This window comes from Cryptomeria japonica, chromosome 10, assembly GCF_030272615.1.
Source record: "Cryptomeria japonica chromosome 10, Sugi_1.0, whole genome shotgun sequence".
NCBI classification, from domain to species: Eukaryota; Viridiplantae; Streptophyta; class Pinopsida; order Cupressales; family Cupressaceae; genus Cryptomeria; species Cryptomeria japonica.
In genome coordinates, this window is record NC_081414.1 from 739,339,115 (window position 1) to 739,353,643 (window position 14,529).

Below are 14,529 nucleotides of genomic sequence, written 5' to 3' on the forward strand. Positions count from 1 at the left end.
TTCAAACAATAAGTTTTATTTGTTCAATTTTTGGAACAAAAGGTATCAACCCTCACAACAATTGGTACATGCTCAACTACTGGGTCCTTTCCCCTATTTGCAACAGCAAACATATGGCTGGACTATGCGGTGTGCAGAAATTTCCACCAATGAAACATGCACTGGAATATTTTAATTGTATTTTAAATTACTATCTAACATTTCTTATAATAATTATATTAATGTGAGCATAGATTTCATCACTCTTACCAAAAATTTGCTGGTTTCCAAAAGTGTAAAACTGGACCTGAACTTCAATTATTTTTGGATTACAAATTAATAAATTATAGAGCTTGTCTTCCTTCCAACCGTACAAAGCATAAAAATAATAGAGCTTGCGTTCCTTCCAACTGTACAAAGCATAAAAATATGAGATAAATTGGAAGAGGACTATCATACAGCAAGAGCGCCATGCAAAAATAATTAGCTTCACCATGAAGTTTCTTTTCAGCATAGAAAAGAATAAAAAAATAAAAGAGATTGGAAGTATCCCTCCGAAGACGACTTATTAAAAAGTCCTCAGAGTTGTTCCGTGCCATGTATTCCATCACATAATTTACCTTGCCGTCTGTTAGGCCATCACGTAATTTACTTTTCTGTCTCTTGGGCCATTGGAATTGAAAGAGTTGAATCAACAAACAATAAACAATATTACAAGTTTAATTTGTTTTTTAATGAATTAAAAGAGCTTATTCACATCAAGTTTGAGATAAGTATCTGTAGGAACATAACCTAACTCCACAGCAACACTATTTACAAATTAAGGACAGAATTATTTACAGGTGAACTGTACGGTGTTTCCATTCTTCAGTAGTTCTGTTGCTGGAGCCGAAGAACCCTTTATTTACATATCCACAACTTTTTTATCAGTAACATCAAGCTTGCAAATAGGGCAAAGCTTTGAGTAATTGAGTAGCCACTGTGATCCACATGCATGATGTAAGGCATGAGCACAGGGCAAGGTCATAATACGGTCACCACATTCATATTCACACTGGCAGATTGCACACTTCCTACACAAAGCCCAAAGAGTGTCAAAATAAAGATACATTCAAGAACTCTTCCAACATGCTCTAGGGGATAAGCGAAAATGCTTACTCTTCTTCCTCTGTCAATTCATGGTCGGACTTGTTTCCATCAAACATGGTATTTAACAAGGAGTTTACGACATTCTCAGGAGCCACACATTTGACATCCTCCAGCTGAACAAGAGACTGCAAAATTTCAAGTCACAAATCCAAACATTAGCCACTTCAAATTAATTGTTACATCTAACACTAAAAGCACGCTCAACTCTAATCACATAGCTACCAACAGTGCATACTTCTCAGACTCAAACCAGTGGGCCTCTTATCTGATCAGATTTTTCCCCTCACATCGTAAGGACAAGCAAACATGTAAACCTATCCTTCATGTGCGCTCAAGTACAGAATATCATACCAGTTTACGACACATACATAAACATCTAAGCATTACATAATGTAACAGAATATACAAACATAGATGTTGAAATTCTAAGCACAAATTTGGTATATGCCCCTATTCTGCCAGTACTGAATTGGATTCAGCGTAACATTTAAATCAGAATAACCAGATTACTTATATCCTATTTCACTACAGAAAAGGAAAAGATAGATCCACAAGTCTAAGTAGAGGACAACTCATCGTGTTATCTAAGAGAACTCCCTCCCATTAAACTAGCATGCAAGGCTGCTAGATTTCTAATACCAGATTATGGAAGTGAAGCACAACTCACTAGATAATTCACAACTCAAAAGTCATTTGAAACTCTCGAAAGATAAACTTGCAAAACTTGAGGGATTGTTCTCAACTAGAAGCAGTCAGACATTGTGCAATTTAATTTCAAACGGTACAGAACTTGAAGGAACCATTCGTACTTTGTACAATTTAATTTCCAGTAACTATGAGAGCATATGGTGTTCCAAGTTCTCATCAGGAAATCAAAACAATGTAAATATGAAGATAATAAATACGACCATTCATCTTTAAAAAGGGGCAATCCTTCCCTTTGACCTGGATTAAAAAGGCTACTGATCTAATCAACCTGATTAACTTCCCATAAGCCAACTACAACAGTATTTGCCACCTGAAGATCATGATGCTAAATTATAGTTCCAATGCATAAGGTAATTACAGAGATAAATCTACAACATTAAGTCCAGACCGTATGATGGAGAAATGAATCAGAAGACCAGTAGCTACAAAGTAGAAGAGTCTCCAATTTCTATGTTATCTTTTGAAATTTAGGCAAGAGCGTGATTAAGTTGATGCCCAGAAAACCCTCCTACTGAAATAAACATTCCCTCCAATACATTCAACATACGCTGCAGAAATTAATAAAACCTTCCTGCTAATAGGTAAGGCTCAGGAATAGCTATGAGAACATAGATAGGGTCTAACTTAACTAGCTCTGCATGTCTAGCAGAAAGACTATTAAAAAGGGTTTAGATTTTACAAATTCCCCAGAGAAAGATTCAAAAACCTATATTTTCTTTTCAATTCTTTACAAATGCAATTGTTGTCCCTGCTATCCTAAAAAGTTTACAGCAGCCTCCTAAGAAACAATGAGTTGCCTGAAGCCAATATGCAACAAGGGCATGTTCATCATGCCTATCACCCTTAAGAAGGACATAATTCCAAACCCCCCATGGAATCACCTTTAAGAAGGGCATTTGTTCCAAGCTCCCATGGAATTAACTTGTTTACCAAAATAGTGGCATTAAAAAAGTCATTTCAGAATAATTACAACTAGCATTCCTGCAAAGTGCCCTTCAAAAAGTTGCAATCTAAAATTTTGGGAGCAAGTAACACAAACAAATCATTCTGAATAATCAATTCCTTTGACATGCATGTCCAAATATTACAAGCATACCTCATACGACATGTTAACAACAGTCCGATTGCTGTGATCATGGTTTCCCGAGTTAGGAGCAGAATCCCCCAATGATAACGAAAGAGCTGAAAAAATTCAGACAAACAACAACAAACATACAAAGAAATTAATTGTCCAGATTTTGCTTAACATATTGGTGGAAACAGAGCACCAAAGAAATATTGCATCACTCACTAAGAAAAACGAGAATGGTACCTTCAAATAAGAAAGAGACAAGTACAAAACTTCAACTTGAACACAAAGCTCAAATTGTAAAGTGTTATTTCTTGACAACTCATTTTAAACAGTTCATGTTAGGAAAGTTGCTTACACAATGCCATTTCAAGATCAAAATCCTCACAAAATTCATCTCTAGCCCCAGTTGCATGAAAAGAAAGTTCGTCCTCGTAATATTCTTCTTCATCCAAAAAACGTATAGAATTGTTTCGTTTATTTTTCCTGGCCCTTCTCCTAGTGTTCGATCTTGGTGCTATTGGAACCTGTTCCTCCTCTTCGTCGGTTAAATACTGGCCCCACCTTTGTTGGTCAATTCTTCTTTGCTCTGCTGCCGCCCTTCTTCGACGCCCTGTTGTTCAACATAAGCACACACCTATTACATTGATTTATTTGTCACAACAGTTTATTACACCACTCCTAAGGAAATTATAAATACAGTCCAGATTTTCAATTACTATTGATACAATTTAAAATGAAAATGTCCATTGCCATTACTGAAGCAAAAACAACACATTATTGAATAACAATAGATGAACAAAATAGCAAAAATTGAAAGTCCATTTGTTTGCTAGTCTATTCGTCACACATTCAGGGTACTGTAGGTACAATATAAAAGAAAAATGTCCATTGCAATTACTTAAGCAAAAACAACACATTGTTGAATAACAATTCATGAACAAAACAGCAAACGTAGAAAGTCCATTTGTTTGCTAGTCTATTCGTGACACATTCAGGATACTGTAGGTACAATATAAAAGAAAAATGACCATTGCAATTACTTAAGCAAGAACAACACATTGTTGAATAACAATCCATGAACAAAACAGCAAACGTTGATAGTCCATTCGTTTGCTAATCTATTTGTCACACAATTTACCTTTATTTGATCTGTCTGGTCGTGAATTTCTATTGGTGGCATTTACATGTGATTGATCTGAAACAGCCACGAAAGATCCAAATCAGATTGTATTTTTTGAATGTTCTATTTAAAAAGAGTTTGATAGAAATAAAATTTAACAACAAATCAGCAGAAAGCAAAATTCTATAGTAAATTTTGAACATAATTTGAAACGGTATTTACCCTTGTATCTGGTACGGCAAATGAATATAGAACACAAAATATTGAGACAATTAAATTTTGGAAAAACAAAATCATAAACATATGCAATTTTTTGCAATATTTAATTTAAAATGACAAAGAAAATAGAGCAAAACTGTTAATAAAACTCAAAATTGCACTACTTACAAACAACATACATTTGTATTCAGTTCATTTCCAGAAATAAGCCCTGATAAACATTAATAATCTTGACGATAAATAAGCCTTGATAAACATTAATAATCTGTGACAACATCATTTAACACGACAAGAAATCAACACAAGGCCAAAATGCACAAAACAAAAGAATTCGAGATTATTCATAATACATTTCATCAGATATTGAAATTGGCAAATATATTACCATTCGTATCGTCAGATTGCTGTGTTTCCCTTATCTCCGTGGCCAAACGGCTCATATCTTCTGAACGCTTTTGCCTGCAGATAATGCGTCCACAATCTTGGACAGAAAACCTCAAGACACAACAATTCAAAGAGCCTTATCAATATCACCTTCCTGCAAAGAAACTCTCTAAAATATGTCCAAACACAACAAATCTTTCGTAGGAAAACCCAATATTTCCCCAAACTTGAAGCGTAACCGATCCGAGGCCGCGAAATTTCCGTCTACGAACTGCCAAATCTCTCAATTCCGCGAGAATTTCCAAACAGCAGAACCAACGGACCAAGATAACTGCAAATCCCTCTAAATTCCTTCGAATCGTTCGCGAGACAGCACGAATCGAAGCTTTAAAGCTAAATGCACGAAATTCCCTTCAACTTTATACCCAATTTGACAAGAATTCAGGCAATTCACCGCAAAACGCCACGAGTTTATGCTGCTTACCGACCTCTGTGAACAAATGTGCGTGTCCGGGACAACGCTTATACTAAAGCCAACCCGGGCCCTCAATTAATTTTAAACTCTTCTTCAAATCCGCAACTCAAATTTGAACAACAAACAAATTTGTGAACCGTACTCGTGCTCCTGATCAGCTAATCGTGGCCCTCCATTCTCCCGTGATCTTGTACGGATCTAGAATATTCTTTTGGTTCAAAGATTGCTTTCCGTCAGGTACCTTGCCGTTGGGGAATATTTAACGGCATATTCGGACATCAAATACTATACACGAAATTGAAAAGTGAGTTTGTTTAGACCATTTACTCTTTCCTTCTATTTGTGCGGAGAATGTGCTCTACGTAGTCATATGAAAATGCTGTGTCCCTCCATCGGGGGGAAAAGATTTATTTTGTTCTTTTAAAATGGCCCATTTATTTCAGCCATTATTTTATGCATTAAAAAATGCAGAAAATTTCTTAGGCCAGATGTGCGCTAGGTAACTAAGACTAAGTTAGTTGAAACATATTCCTCTCCAACTAATGGAATCCAACACGCAATACAATTATTATTATAATAAAATAAAATATCAAGGGTTGGGTAAGGATTAGTCTTTATCATTCGAGTAGAGTTGATTGATAATATTGATGGTTATAGTTAATATTTTTAAAAAACTTCAAATTGATTTAATCAAACAAATTATATATTTATATTAAAAAATAAATGTTGGTATTTTGTGTTTTAGTATAATAAGATTGTATTTGCTTTTTTAGTATATTTTTTTATCTAATTGAGAATATAAAGTGTAGATTCGTTCAAGAGATGTTGAGTACATTGTCTATTCAAGTTTGTGAGCTTGTACTTTGTTTTATAGTTGAAGTCTCCTATTTGAAGTCTACATCGTGTTCCAATGTTGAGCTTTGTTTTAACTTATATTGTTTTTTTCTTGATTTAATGTTACTTATAATGATTGGTCTCTATGCTCTTAAGTAATATCAATATAGCATTAAGATGACCGATTACCAATTCTCAAGTCATAGGGAACCTAACTAATCTATTTATTATAGCTTTCTAGCACGCATAGGCCATTATTTAAACCAATTCTAAACTATCATTAGCATCCACCTTTGTTTGTTAAACCTACATGCTTTTTGACCTATTCACTTGGTCGATAATAGTGACTCTCTAAACTCTTAAGTTGTTTTATCACAATGCAAAATTATTAACAAACTTAGTAGTAGGTCCATGGGTACCACCTGTTGGTCTCTTTTGTTCTCCCCAATAACCCAATGACCTCATTTTCGCAAAGAACTGGTAAGTTGGCTATGTATCATATTTGCATTCATCTAAATTCAATGGATGAGTGACCACCCTATAAACTTTACCTCTCTCTTGACAACTAATGTTTACAAGGAATTGTGGATACAATATAAACCTTCAAAATATTTCATTATCCTAGAATAATAAGAAAATGATTAATCCAAGTTATTAGCAAAATAAGTCATTGAATATAATATTATTCGAACATACGTGTGTTGCTCAAGGAGTGAAATGCTCTTGTTAAACCATGCACAAGTTGTCGAGTGCATTAAAACCTCTATCTCAATCTCATTTAAGTGTTCCCTACTATTAGATCATGACATTGCCTACAACTACGTTAAATTCATAAATGTTGTCTACATGTATGCCTTAGAATCTATAGAGAATTTTGAGAAATTTCAAAACTATGAACTCATTCTTTATCTTAAACTATAAACTAAGAACTATAATGCACACATTAAAAGAAAGCTCATCGATAACCCATTCAATTATCTTACTACAACTAATCTTTTTTTTATAAAACCACAATCCTTACCTTAGATCTTGAATGCACTAATATTATTGACTAGGACAAAAAAAATCCATATTATTAGACACTGCTAAAAATAAGGAAGATCTTATAGAAGTTATGGGGTTTTGAGATAACATAACATCAAGGATCACAAGAAAGGATTTGAGATCATTTTAAACACATTCACATACTTTGGGGAGTAAGAGGGTCTACTTCGACAATCAAAAGAAAGCAAAATAAAAAATTGTACACAAAAGTAAAAACCAAGACAATGAGGATGTGTTCATTGGTGAAAACTCCTTTAGGGCACAAAGGGATGAGGATTTGAACCTTCCCTATGCACTTACAAGATGGGTTGTCATCACTTGTTGAGGAAACTAAAGAAATAAATCTTTTCACAGAAGAAGACAAAATGATCACCCAAATAGCTTTAGCTTTAACAACTATAGAAAAAAGAACCATTTGTGCTACACTTAACTAGTCAAGAATTTTTTCTTGGTCTTATCACAACATGTCCATATTAGCTCCATCATTGATAGTGCATCGTCTTTTTGTACATCTAGATGCTAAACCTATGAAGTAGAAGTTTGTAACAACCCTCTAGTGGTACCTCTAAATTTCATCCTTTTGAAAAAAATCTAAGTTATTAGGTGTTCATAATATTGTATACTCAAGTAATCATATATCCATCAAATAGGATATGAATCCATCCAACCAACAAGATAGACATTTGTCCATCAAACAACACATGTATAATGCTTTGACTAGAGGCTTACACTCAAGTGCAATCCATCACCTCGAGTCTCTCTTAAATGACTACACTTCCATGATGAAAGCGCACCAAAAATATCATATTTTATAGATACATAAATAAAGATTTGAGTCCTACCTCTAAATTTGGCCTACTACTTTGGGCAATTAAGCAAATCCTTTTATTGGACTCATCCAAGTATACAATGAATACATTTTGTCTTGATATTTATGTTAGGGATTTTATTTTCCCTTTTAATCAAATGATTTTTTTGAATGATTAATCGATTTCTTATTAATTATTTTGACAAAATCTTTATTAAACAATCCATGAATCTCATTTTTGAATGGCTACATATTGGGAACATCCTTTGTTTTTCAAACTGCACACATACACCGCTTCTAAATGGGCTCAAAGCGTAAATATATGTAGTTATATTTTTGAAGTTAGGTTTGATGTGAACTATTCAAATGTGGGTATGTAGTCATTTTTAAGTCCTTGTTTCTCCAAACAATTCCTTTGACTTTACGCATGAAAGGAAGTTATTAAAGTTAGAAATGATTGATCGTCAAGACCATCAATTGTTTATTATTTCAATCTATTGTCTAATCCTAATCACCCAAAAGTTCTATTTATATGATTTGTTTACTCTTTGAAAATTAAATATACAATCAAAATTGTATCTAATAATTAATTAATTTAATATAATTTTGATTCAACTGAATTATATTTTTAATTTGCAATCCAAGGGATATTACACGTCCCTTAAATTTAAATCATGATGTTCCTTATTTTTCTTTAGTGATTCATAGATATGATATGATAAATGTTGTTGCAATTGTATTAGACTACAGATGTAATAGTTCAAATCACCAGGACATCACCCATAAACATGAGCTGTAATATATTCTACCATATTTGCATGATAAATTAAATTAAAACTAATATATTAAAAGCAATAAAATGAGATCCTTTTGTATGGTAGGTGACCTATCTAACTGATAAGGAATGATATTTTCAGGTTTAGAAGGTATTTCTAAGATTGATCCTGCTGTTTAGGACTGTCCGGCAATGGTATTGTAGGTAAATAGTGCAGCCCTTCATTTGAATCATCTGAATCACTATAATCTAAATAGTTTTTTCTAGTCATTATATCAACCTCCTCGTCTTCATCCACATGTGCAGTTGTAACCTGATCAAAGAACGTTACAAATTAAAATGTATGATCTCAAAAATTCAAGAAAAACAATTCAGATGCATTCAAATGGATAAAAAATGTAGTTCATTGGTAAATACCCTCTCCGTATCAGGCTTCATGTCAAGCTCATCTTCTCTTTCAACATATTCTTCATTCTCCTCAAGCTCCTTGAAATCTGGAGCAAAAACACTCCAATTTTCTGTATAATCTTTAGCCCAAATAAACAGAGCCCCTCCTGACAAGGACACTGAAACCATTAGTGGTCTTACAGGATGCCATGACAAATCTGTCAAGCTGTCTTTCGGTCCTTCTAATATTTTGACAAGTTTCCCTTGCCTGCTCCATATAAATATCTTGTGTTCCCCTTTGATAGCAGGTGCACCAACAATCCACTCACTATCACCACTGAAACATGCAACCTTCCATGGGAGACAATCAACTGCATCCTGAAACTCCTTAGAAAGTGTTAAGCATTGAGATCCCGCCCACTTCATGATTCCAGTCATTGCACTGTCTCCTGAACCATTAATTAAGTTTTCTAAAGCTTGAGCTGCTTTATTCTGTAGTAAACAATTCTCAAAAACCCTAATTGTACGATCTCCAGAGTTAGTGAGTAGATACATTCCATTCTTACTAAAGACAATCTGTCTAATTAATGCACCTCCAGGAACCTGAAACAGAGCTTGTATTCGTCTAGTTTGTGTATCAATAATCAGGATCTCCCCTTTGGAATTTCCCACATAGATCAAATCACCTTTTTTGTTAAAGGTTGCCGTAGCAGAAGAAAAAACTACACTTCCATCTGGAAATTTACTCCGAGAACCATGAACTGGTTCTGTACCTGTTGAGAAGGGAAGTACATGTTGACTGCCTGAATTGAAGTCCACAAGGATAGGTGCACTTGACATGGGACAAGCTAAGCCCAAAGATGGATTTGCTGATCCAGGATGAAGACGAGCATACAGGGCAGTCTGATGGAGCATGACACGAGTCAGTTTTCTCCCCTGACAAACATCCCACAGTGTCAGATATTTGTTGACAGATGATGTCAGTATTCGATAGCCATCCTTGGACCAGCACACACTTGTTATGGATGCAGTACAGTCATCATCATGGAGTTCTTTGGCAACTCCTCTGGTTTCAAAGTCCCATATAACACAGGCTCCATCTGTGCAGCCAGCTGTTTCATTTAAATAAAGAAATTAGACCTCTTTTACAGACTTGAAAGCCAACAGGTGAAAGGAAGGTAAGAGACATGACAATTATAATCCAGTGGAGAAAGGAGAGCATGATAAAATGGAATTGTTTGCTCTCTATTAAAAAACATATTATTAACTTGTACACATTAGGTTTCTACTTTCTACAATGTTGTGATTTGAGCTTTTGAATTTGGCTGTGTATCTTTTTTTCATCAACGTTTCGAATCATACTTTATGATTCATCATCAGAATAGTGAGTTAGAGAATAAAATATGTGAAATTGCATACCAAAAAGATACAATTTCACATATTCTCTTTCTCTAATTCACTATCATAATAATGAATCATAGTGTATGATTCGAAATGTTGATGAGAAAAAGAAACACACAGTCAAATCCAGAAGCTTAAATCAAAATATTATTAACTTACTAAAAACTAGATATGGTTTTTCTAATGATGTCGGATATGAAAAATATATCCTTTATGGAAGTTATGGGTATGTTCACTTACAGATTTTACTGATTTTTTTCATTAAGATAACAAAAATTATCTTCTGTTTATTGAATGTAAAATTCAGAGTACTTCTGAGCTGTTATATGTAAGCATAGTTTCCCTTTTCCACCTTTTGAATTAATGATCAAGCTTTGTTAACCATTTAGGAATTGCATGAATGACAATAACACACTAAATATGTACCAGTCACCAACAGATGCTTGATTAGCAGCAACCAGTTTAATTTATCTTTGTTACTAATCAAGCACTTTTATGTCCACTTCTCTTGCTTGGTTCTCTTTAGAGAATAACAAGAGCATACTATAATACTTTACTACAATGGAGCAACCTTCCCTTATAAACTATTTTCCATCCCCTGAAACTTATGAATAAATGAAAATCGCCAATATTGGCATTTAAAAAACTTCCTCTATAATTATTGAGTCAGCAGATACCTACACGCATGCACACACACCCATGCACGATGCCAAATCTCTGAGATGCCATAATGTGAGACCCTATTGCAAAATATGAACATCCATTTGTTCAACTACAATATTGAGTTTGTTAATGTGTGATAAACATTGTTTGCAGGTTTTGACTTGCATGTATAGCAACCAAATCTCTGAGATGCCATAATGTGAGACCCTATTGCAATATATGTTCATGCATTTGTTAAACTACAGTAGTGAGTTTGTTGATGTGTGATAAACATTGTGCGCAGGTTTTGACCTACTTGTATAGCAACCAAATCTCTGAGATGCCATAATGTGAGACCTATTGCAATATATGAACATGCATTTGTACAGTATTGAGTTTGTTAATGTCAGATAAACATTATGTGAAGATTTTGACTTACATGTATAGCAATCACACATTTCTGACATTGTATCAGAGCAATTCCAATGTATAAATTCCAGATTTATTTGTTTATGTGCCTTGGCCATCACTTGCCTGTCTTCTATTTCAGATGAGGCCCAAGATTATAGAAACATTGGAAATCGAGTACCCCAGCAAAGATCTTACCTTGTTCTTTTAATGGGAACTTATTTTAAGTGCAGAGACTCAAGTTAATAATAGATTTTTGAGTTATCACTTATCAGGAACTTCTAAAGGCGATGTATTTCATCCATAGGGGAAGTAAACATACTGCCTTGGAAAAATAGTGCATCTGTGTATTTCACACACGAGCTGCAAAGAGATGGCCTTTCAAATCAAATGCACCATATTGTCCTAGTAAAAAGAGCGCATATAGGCTTACCACTCTAGCGATATAGATTTCCAAACCACTAAAATATGTTGTGCCTGAATTTCAAATGATGGGAAGCATTGAGAATCTACTCAGAGAAGCTACTAGGAGCTCAAAACAGAAAAATGTATGATCTCTATAACCCTATGTCTGATTTAACACATGCCCCGATCACTATAATATTCCCCTAAAAGAACATGCCTGCTAACAATATCCTCCCCAATGCCCTGTTGGACGTTCAATCCAATCTACCGAAGCTCAGATTTAGTTTAGTACTAGAGCACCAAGCAATTGCCAAAGTCTATGCGAGCTCTTGGGTTTGAACCTTTGTTTCCACGAGTGGGACAAAGGAATGGGGGACGCGGCCTAAATTTGGGGACGGCGAGGGTACGGGGGGATGACAGCAGAGTGGAGGTGGGGGTGTGCTGATATACAAATTAAGGTGAATTGAAATCTTGAAGACAAAATCTACAAATATAACATAAATATAACATATTTGAGAGACAAACTAGTTTTCATGAAGTTAGAGGTTGCAATTAGTATGTAATGATATAATGATATGTACCATATAACAAACGATCCCGTGCCGATCCAGTGCCATCCCTGGCAGAGGTGGCAGAGGTGGTGGTGCTATGGAGAGTCTTGAAAATGTCCCGGTACTGGAGCCGTAGGGTGTTGGGTGGGGTGCGGGAGAACGAGTCCCCATGGAACAATGGTTTGAACATTATAACCTACCACAAAACCCAGATCTAGGTATTCGGGACTAACCACGGGCTAGATTCTAATGAAACCAAAACATAAGACCAAAGGCATTTTTTGGCAAACCTGCTAGCCAAAGACTTTAATCCACCCGTAAGCTAGCCTTCTTATTGTTACATTATCCACTTAAATTTCTCATTTTCTTATCTTCCTCATCAAGTTCCTTTCCTGTCTACAATTCAAATGGGCATTCAAATTGGACACCCAACACCTAATTCACACCGCGCCTGAATAGCTCAAATGGGCATAGCTGAAATAGAATCCCCGACAAGCCCAATACTACGAAAGCTTCTCCGAGAACTTGATGACCAAAACACTCGAATGGAAAAAAATTGAAATTCAATGCCCAAGACAGCCAAGCATAAACTAACAAAAAAGCATGAAAGCTTCTTCATATACTTAATGACTTATAACTCAGATAGGCGTAACTGAAACTGAATACCCAACAAACGAAAAAACGCAAACACTTCTCCTTATACTACATGATTGACAAACTCCGATCAACCTAGCAGCAATTGAATAACAGACACGCCTAAATAAAGATTGTCCTAATAAAACTCAATCCAATTCCGATCAGAATTAACACAAATGTGCATAATTGAAACTAAGCACCAAACAAAATTAAAAATTATAGTTAGAAAAACACATGTCTACCAGACCTGCTAGTAAGGTTCCTCGGCGATTGAACGCAATGCATCTGGCCGTGCCCTTCTCCAGAAACTCTTCTATCACCTCCGGGAAATCCCCCTTGAATGGGTCTGCCAAACACAGAATTTTTTACAAAGAGAAAAAATAAAATAACATCTTCAAGCGATTGTTTTCCAATTCACCAATGCAAAAAGAGCGACATTAATAAACCTTACCTATGACTCTGGCATTCATGACAGCCTATACTCATAAGACGACCGCTCTCTTCGTCGCAAACCCAAGCTTGCAGGACCCTTCTTCACAGTATAGGAGCTAAAAGGCGGGAACCAAAAAAAACCAGAAACAAAAGTGGCAATAAATATGGAAATGGGAGACTAGTTCAACAATGAACTTTCGAATCCTTCCCTTGTCAAAACAAATTTCATTTCCAAGAACTCTCCTCCTAACCAGAAAAATTCATGAGTGCAAAAATCATGTGTCCTACGGTTTAAACCTTAGGATCGCACGCGCCAGAGACATTGCCCAGATAAATTTATATGCAACTGTAGATGCAGTGAATTTGATTCAGTAAGGGTTTAATAAAAATAATAGTAAGCGTTTTTCAAATATTATTTATTAACAAAGTAGTCGATTGAATTTCTTTTCTTTTTCTTATTCTCTTTTTTCTTTATATTTGCTCTTTGCTCTTTGCTCTCCCAATCTAGTCTTCTCTCTAACATGTTGCTTTTATTTTATTTTCCTTATGTCTTTATCATTTCTATTTTCTCTCCTCTCTCTTTGGCTCTTCATCTCTATTCTTCTATTGCACATGTTGCTTTTATTTTATTTTTCCTATGTCGTTGTCACTTCTATTTCTTCTCCTCTCTCTCGTTGGCTCTCCCTCTCTATTCTTCTCTATACACATGTTGCTTTTATTTTATTTTTCTTATATCTTTGTCACTTCTATTTTCTCTCCACTCTCTTTTTGGCTCTCCTTCTCTATTCTTCTCTCTACACATGTTGCTTTTATTTTATTTTCCCAATGTCTTTGTCATTTCTATTTTTGCTCCTCTTGATCTCCCTTCTTTCCCTCTTTCCATAGAAGTTAATTGTTAATTTTGTTATAAATTAATTTAAATAATATTTTACTAAAAAAAAATTATATTAAGTAAGAGAAGAGCATCAATTACCGTTCATGCATGTTTCAATTATCATTCACCGCTCATGTTTCAATTATTGTTCACTCCTCCTCACCCAATCCCCCATTATTAACTTTAAAGAAACCCAAAAAATGATAACTAAAAGTCCATTAATAAA

At 34.9% G+C, this 14,529-nt stretch overlaps 2 protein-coding genes across 4 annotated transcripts; both read right to left on the reverse strand.

Moving 5' to 3' along the window:
- Window positions 1-690: 690 nt before the first annotated feature.
- Window positions 691-5,247, reverse strand: LOC131047329 (E3 ubiquitin-protein ligase BIG BROTHER). Of its 3 annotated transcripts, none has more exons than XM_057981198.2 (6): window positions 4,633-5,229; window positions 4,047-4,103; window positions 3,264-3,518; window positions 2,933-3,018; window positions 1,138-1,253; window positions 691-1,052 (listed from the first exon to the last, which is right to left on the reverse strand). In XM_057981198.2, exons 1-6 carry the CDS (start codon window positions 4,685-4,687, stop codon window positions 884-886), a joined length of 738 nt encoding a protein of 245 aa, XP_057837181.1. In that variant the 5' UTR covers window positions 4,688-5,229; the 3' UTR covers window positions 691-883. The 3 variants fall into 3 exon arrangements, with proteins under 3 accessions (XP_057837181.1, XP_057837182.1, XP_057837183.1); XM_057981199.1 differs by lacking the exon at window positions 4,633-5,229 and adding an exon at window positions 4,416-4,453; XM_057981200.2 differs by lacking the exon at window positions 4,047-4,103 and having other exon boundaries at window positions 4,633-5,247.
- Window positions 5,248-8,506: 3,259 nt separating this feature from the next.
- On the reverse strand, window positions 8,507-13,807 carry LOC131047328 (protein RBL). Its single transcript, XM_057981197.2, has 4 exons — window positions 13,449-13,807; window positions 13,245-13,343; window positions 8,985-10,066; window positions 8,507-8,880 (listed from the first exon to the last, which is right to left on the reverse strand). The coding sequence occupies exons 1-4, from the start codon at window positions 13,465-13,467 to the stop codon at window positions 8,725-8,727; spliced, it is 1,356 nt and encodes a 451-aa protein (XP_057837180.2). The 5' UTR covers window positions 13,468-13,807; the 3' UTR covers window positions 8,507-8,724.
- Between the last annotated feature and the right edge of the window lie 722 nt (window positions 13,808-14,529).

What these genes read in the sequence shown, in the direction of transcription:
- LOC131047329 (XM_057981198.2), bottom strand. Translation starts at nt 4,687, where the DNA reads ATGAGCCGTTTGGCCACGGAGATAAGGGAAACACAGCAATCTGACGAT. An exon ending in ACCAGACAGATCAAATAAAG is followed by an intron (nt 3,519 to 4,046) that starts GTAAATTGTGTG and finishes GTTGAACAACAG; the next exon opens with GGCGTCGAAGAAGGGCGGCA. An exon ending in TTGTTAACATGTCGTATGAG is followed by an intron (nt 1,254 to 2,932) that starts GTATGCTTGTAA and finishes GAAATTTTGCAG; the next exon opens with TCTCTTGTTCAGCTGGAGGA.
- LOC131047328 (XM_057981197.2), bottom strand. An exon ending in CCGAGGAACCTTACTAGCAG is followed by an intron (nt 10,067 to 13,244) that starts GTCTGGTAGACA and finishes TAAATGAAACAG; the next exon opens with CTGGCTGCACAGATGGAGCC. An exon ending in TGAAGCCTGATACGGAGAGG is followed by an intron (nt 8,881 to 8,984) that starts GTATTTACCAAT and finishes TTCTTTGATCAG; the next exon opens with GTTACAACTGCACATGTGGA.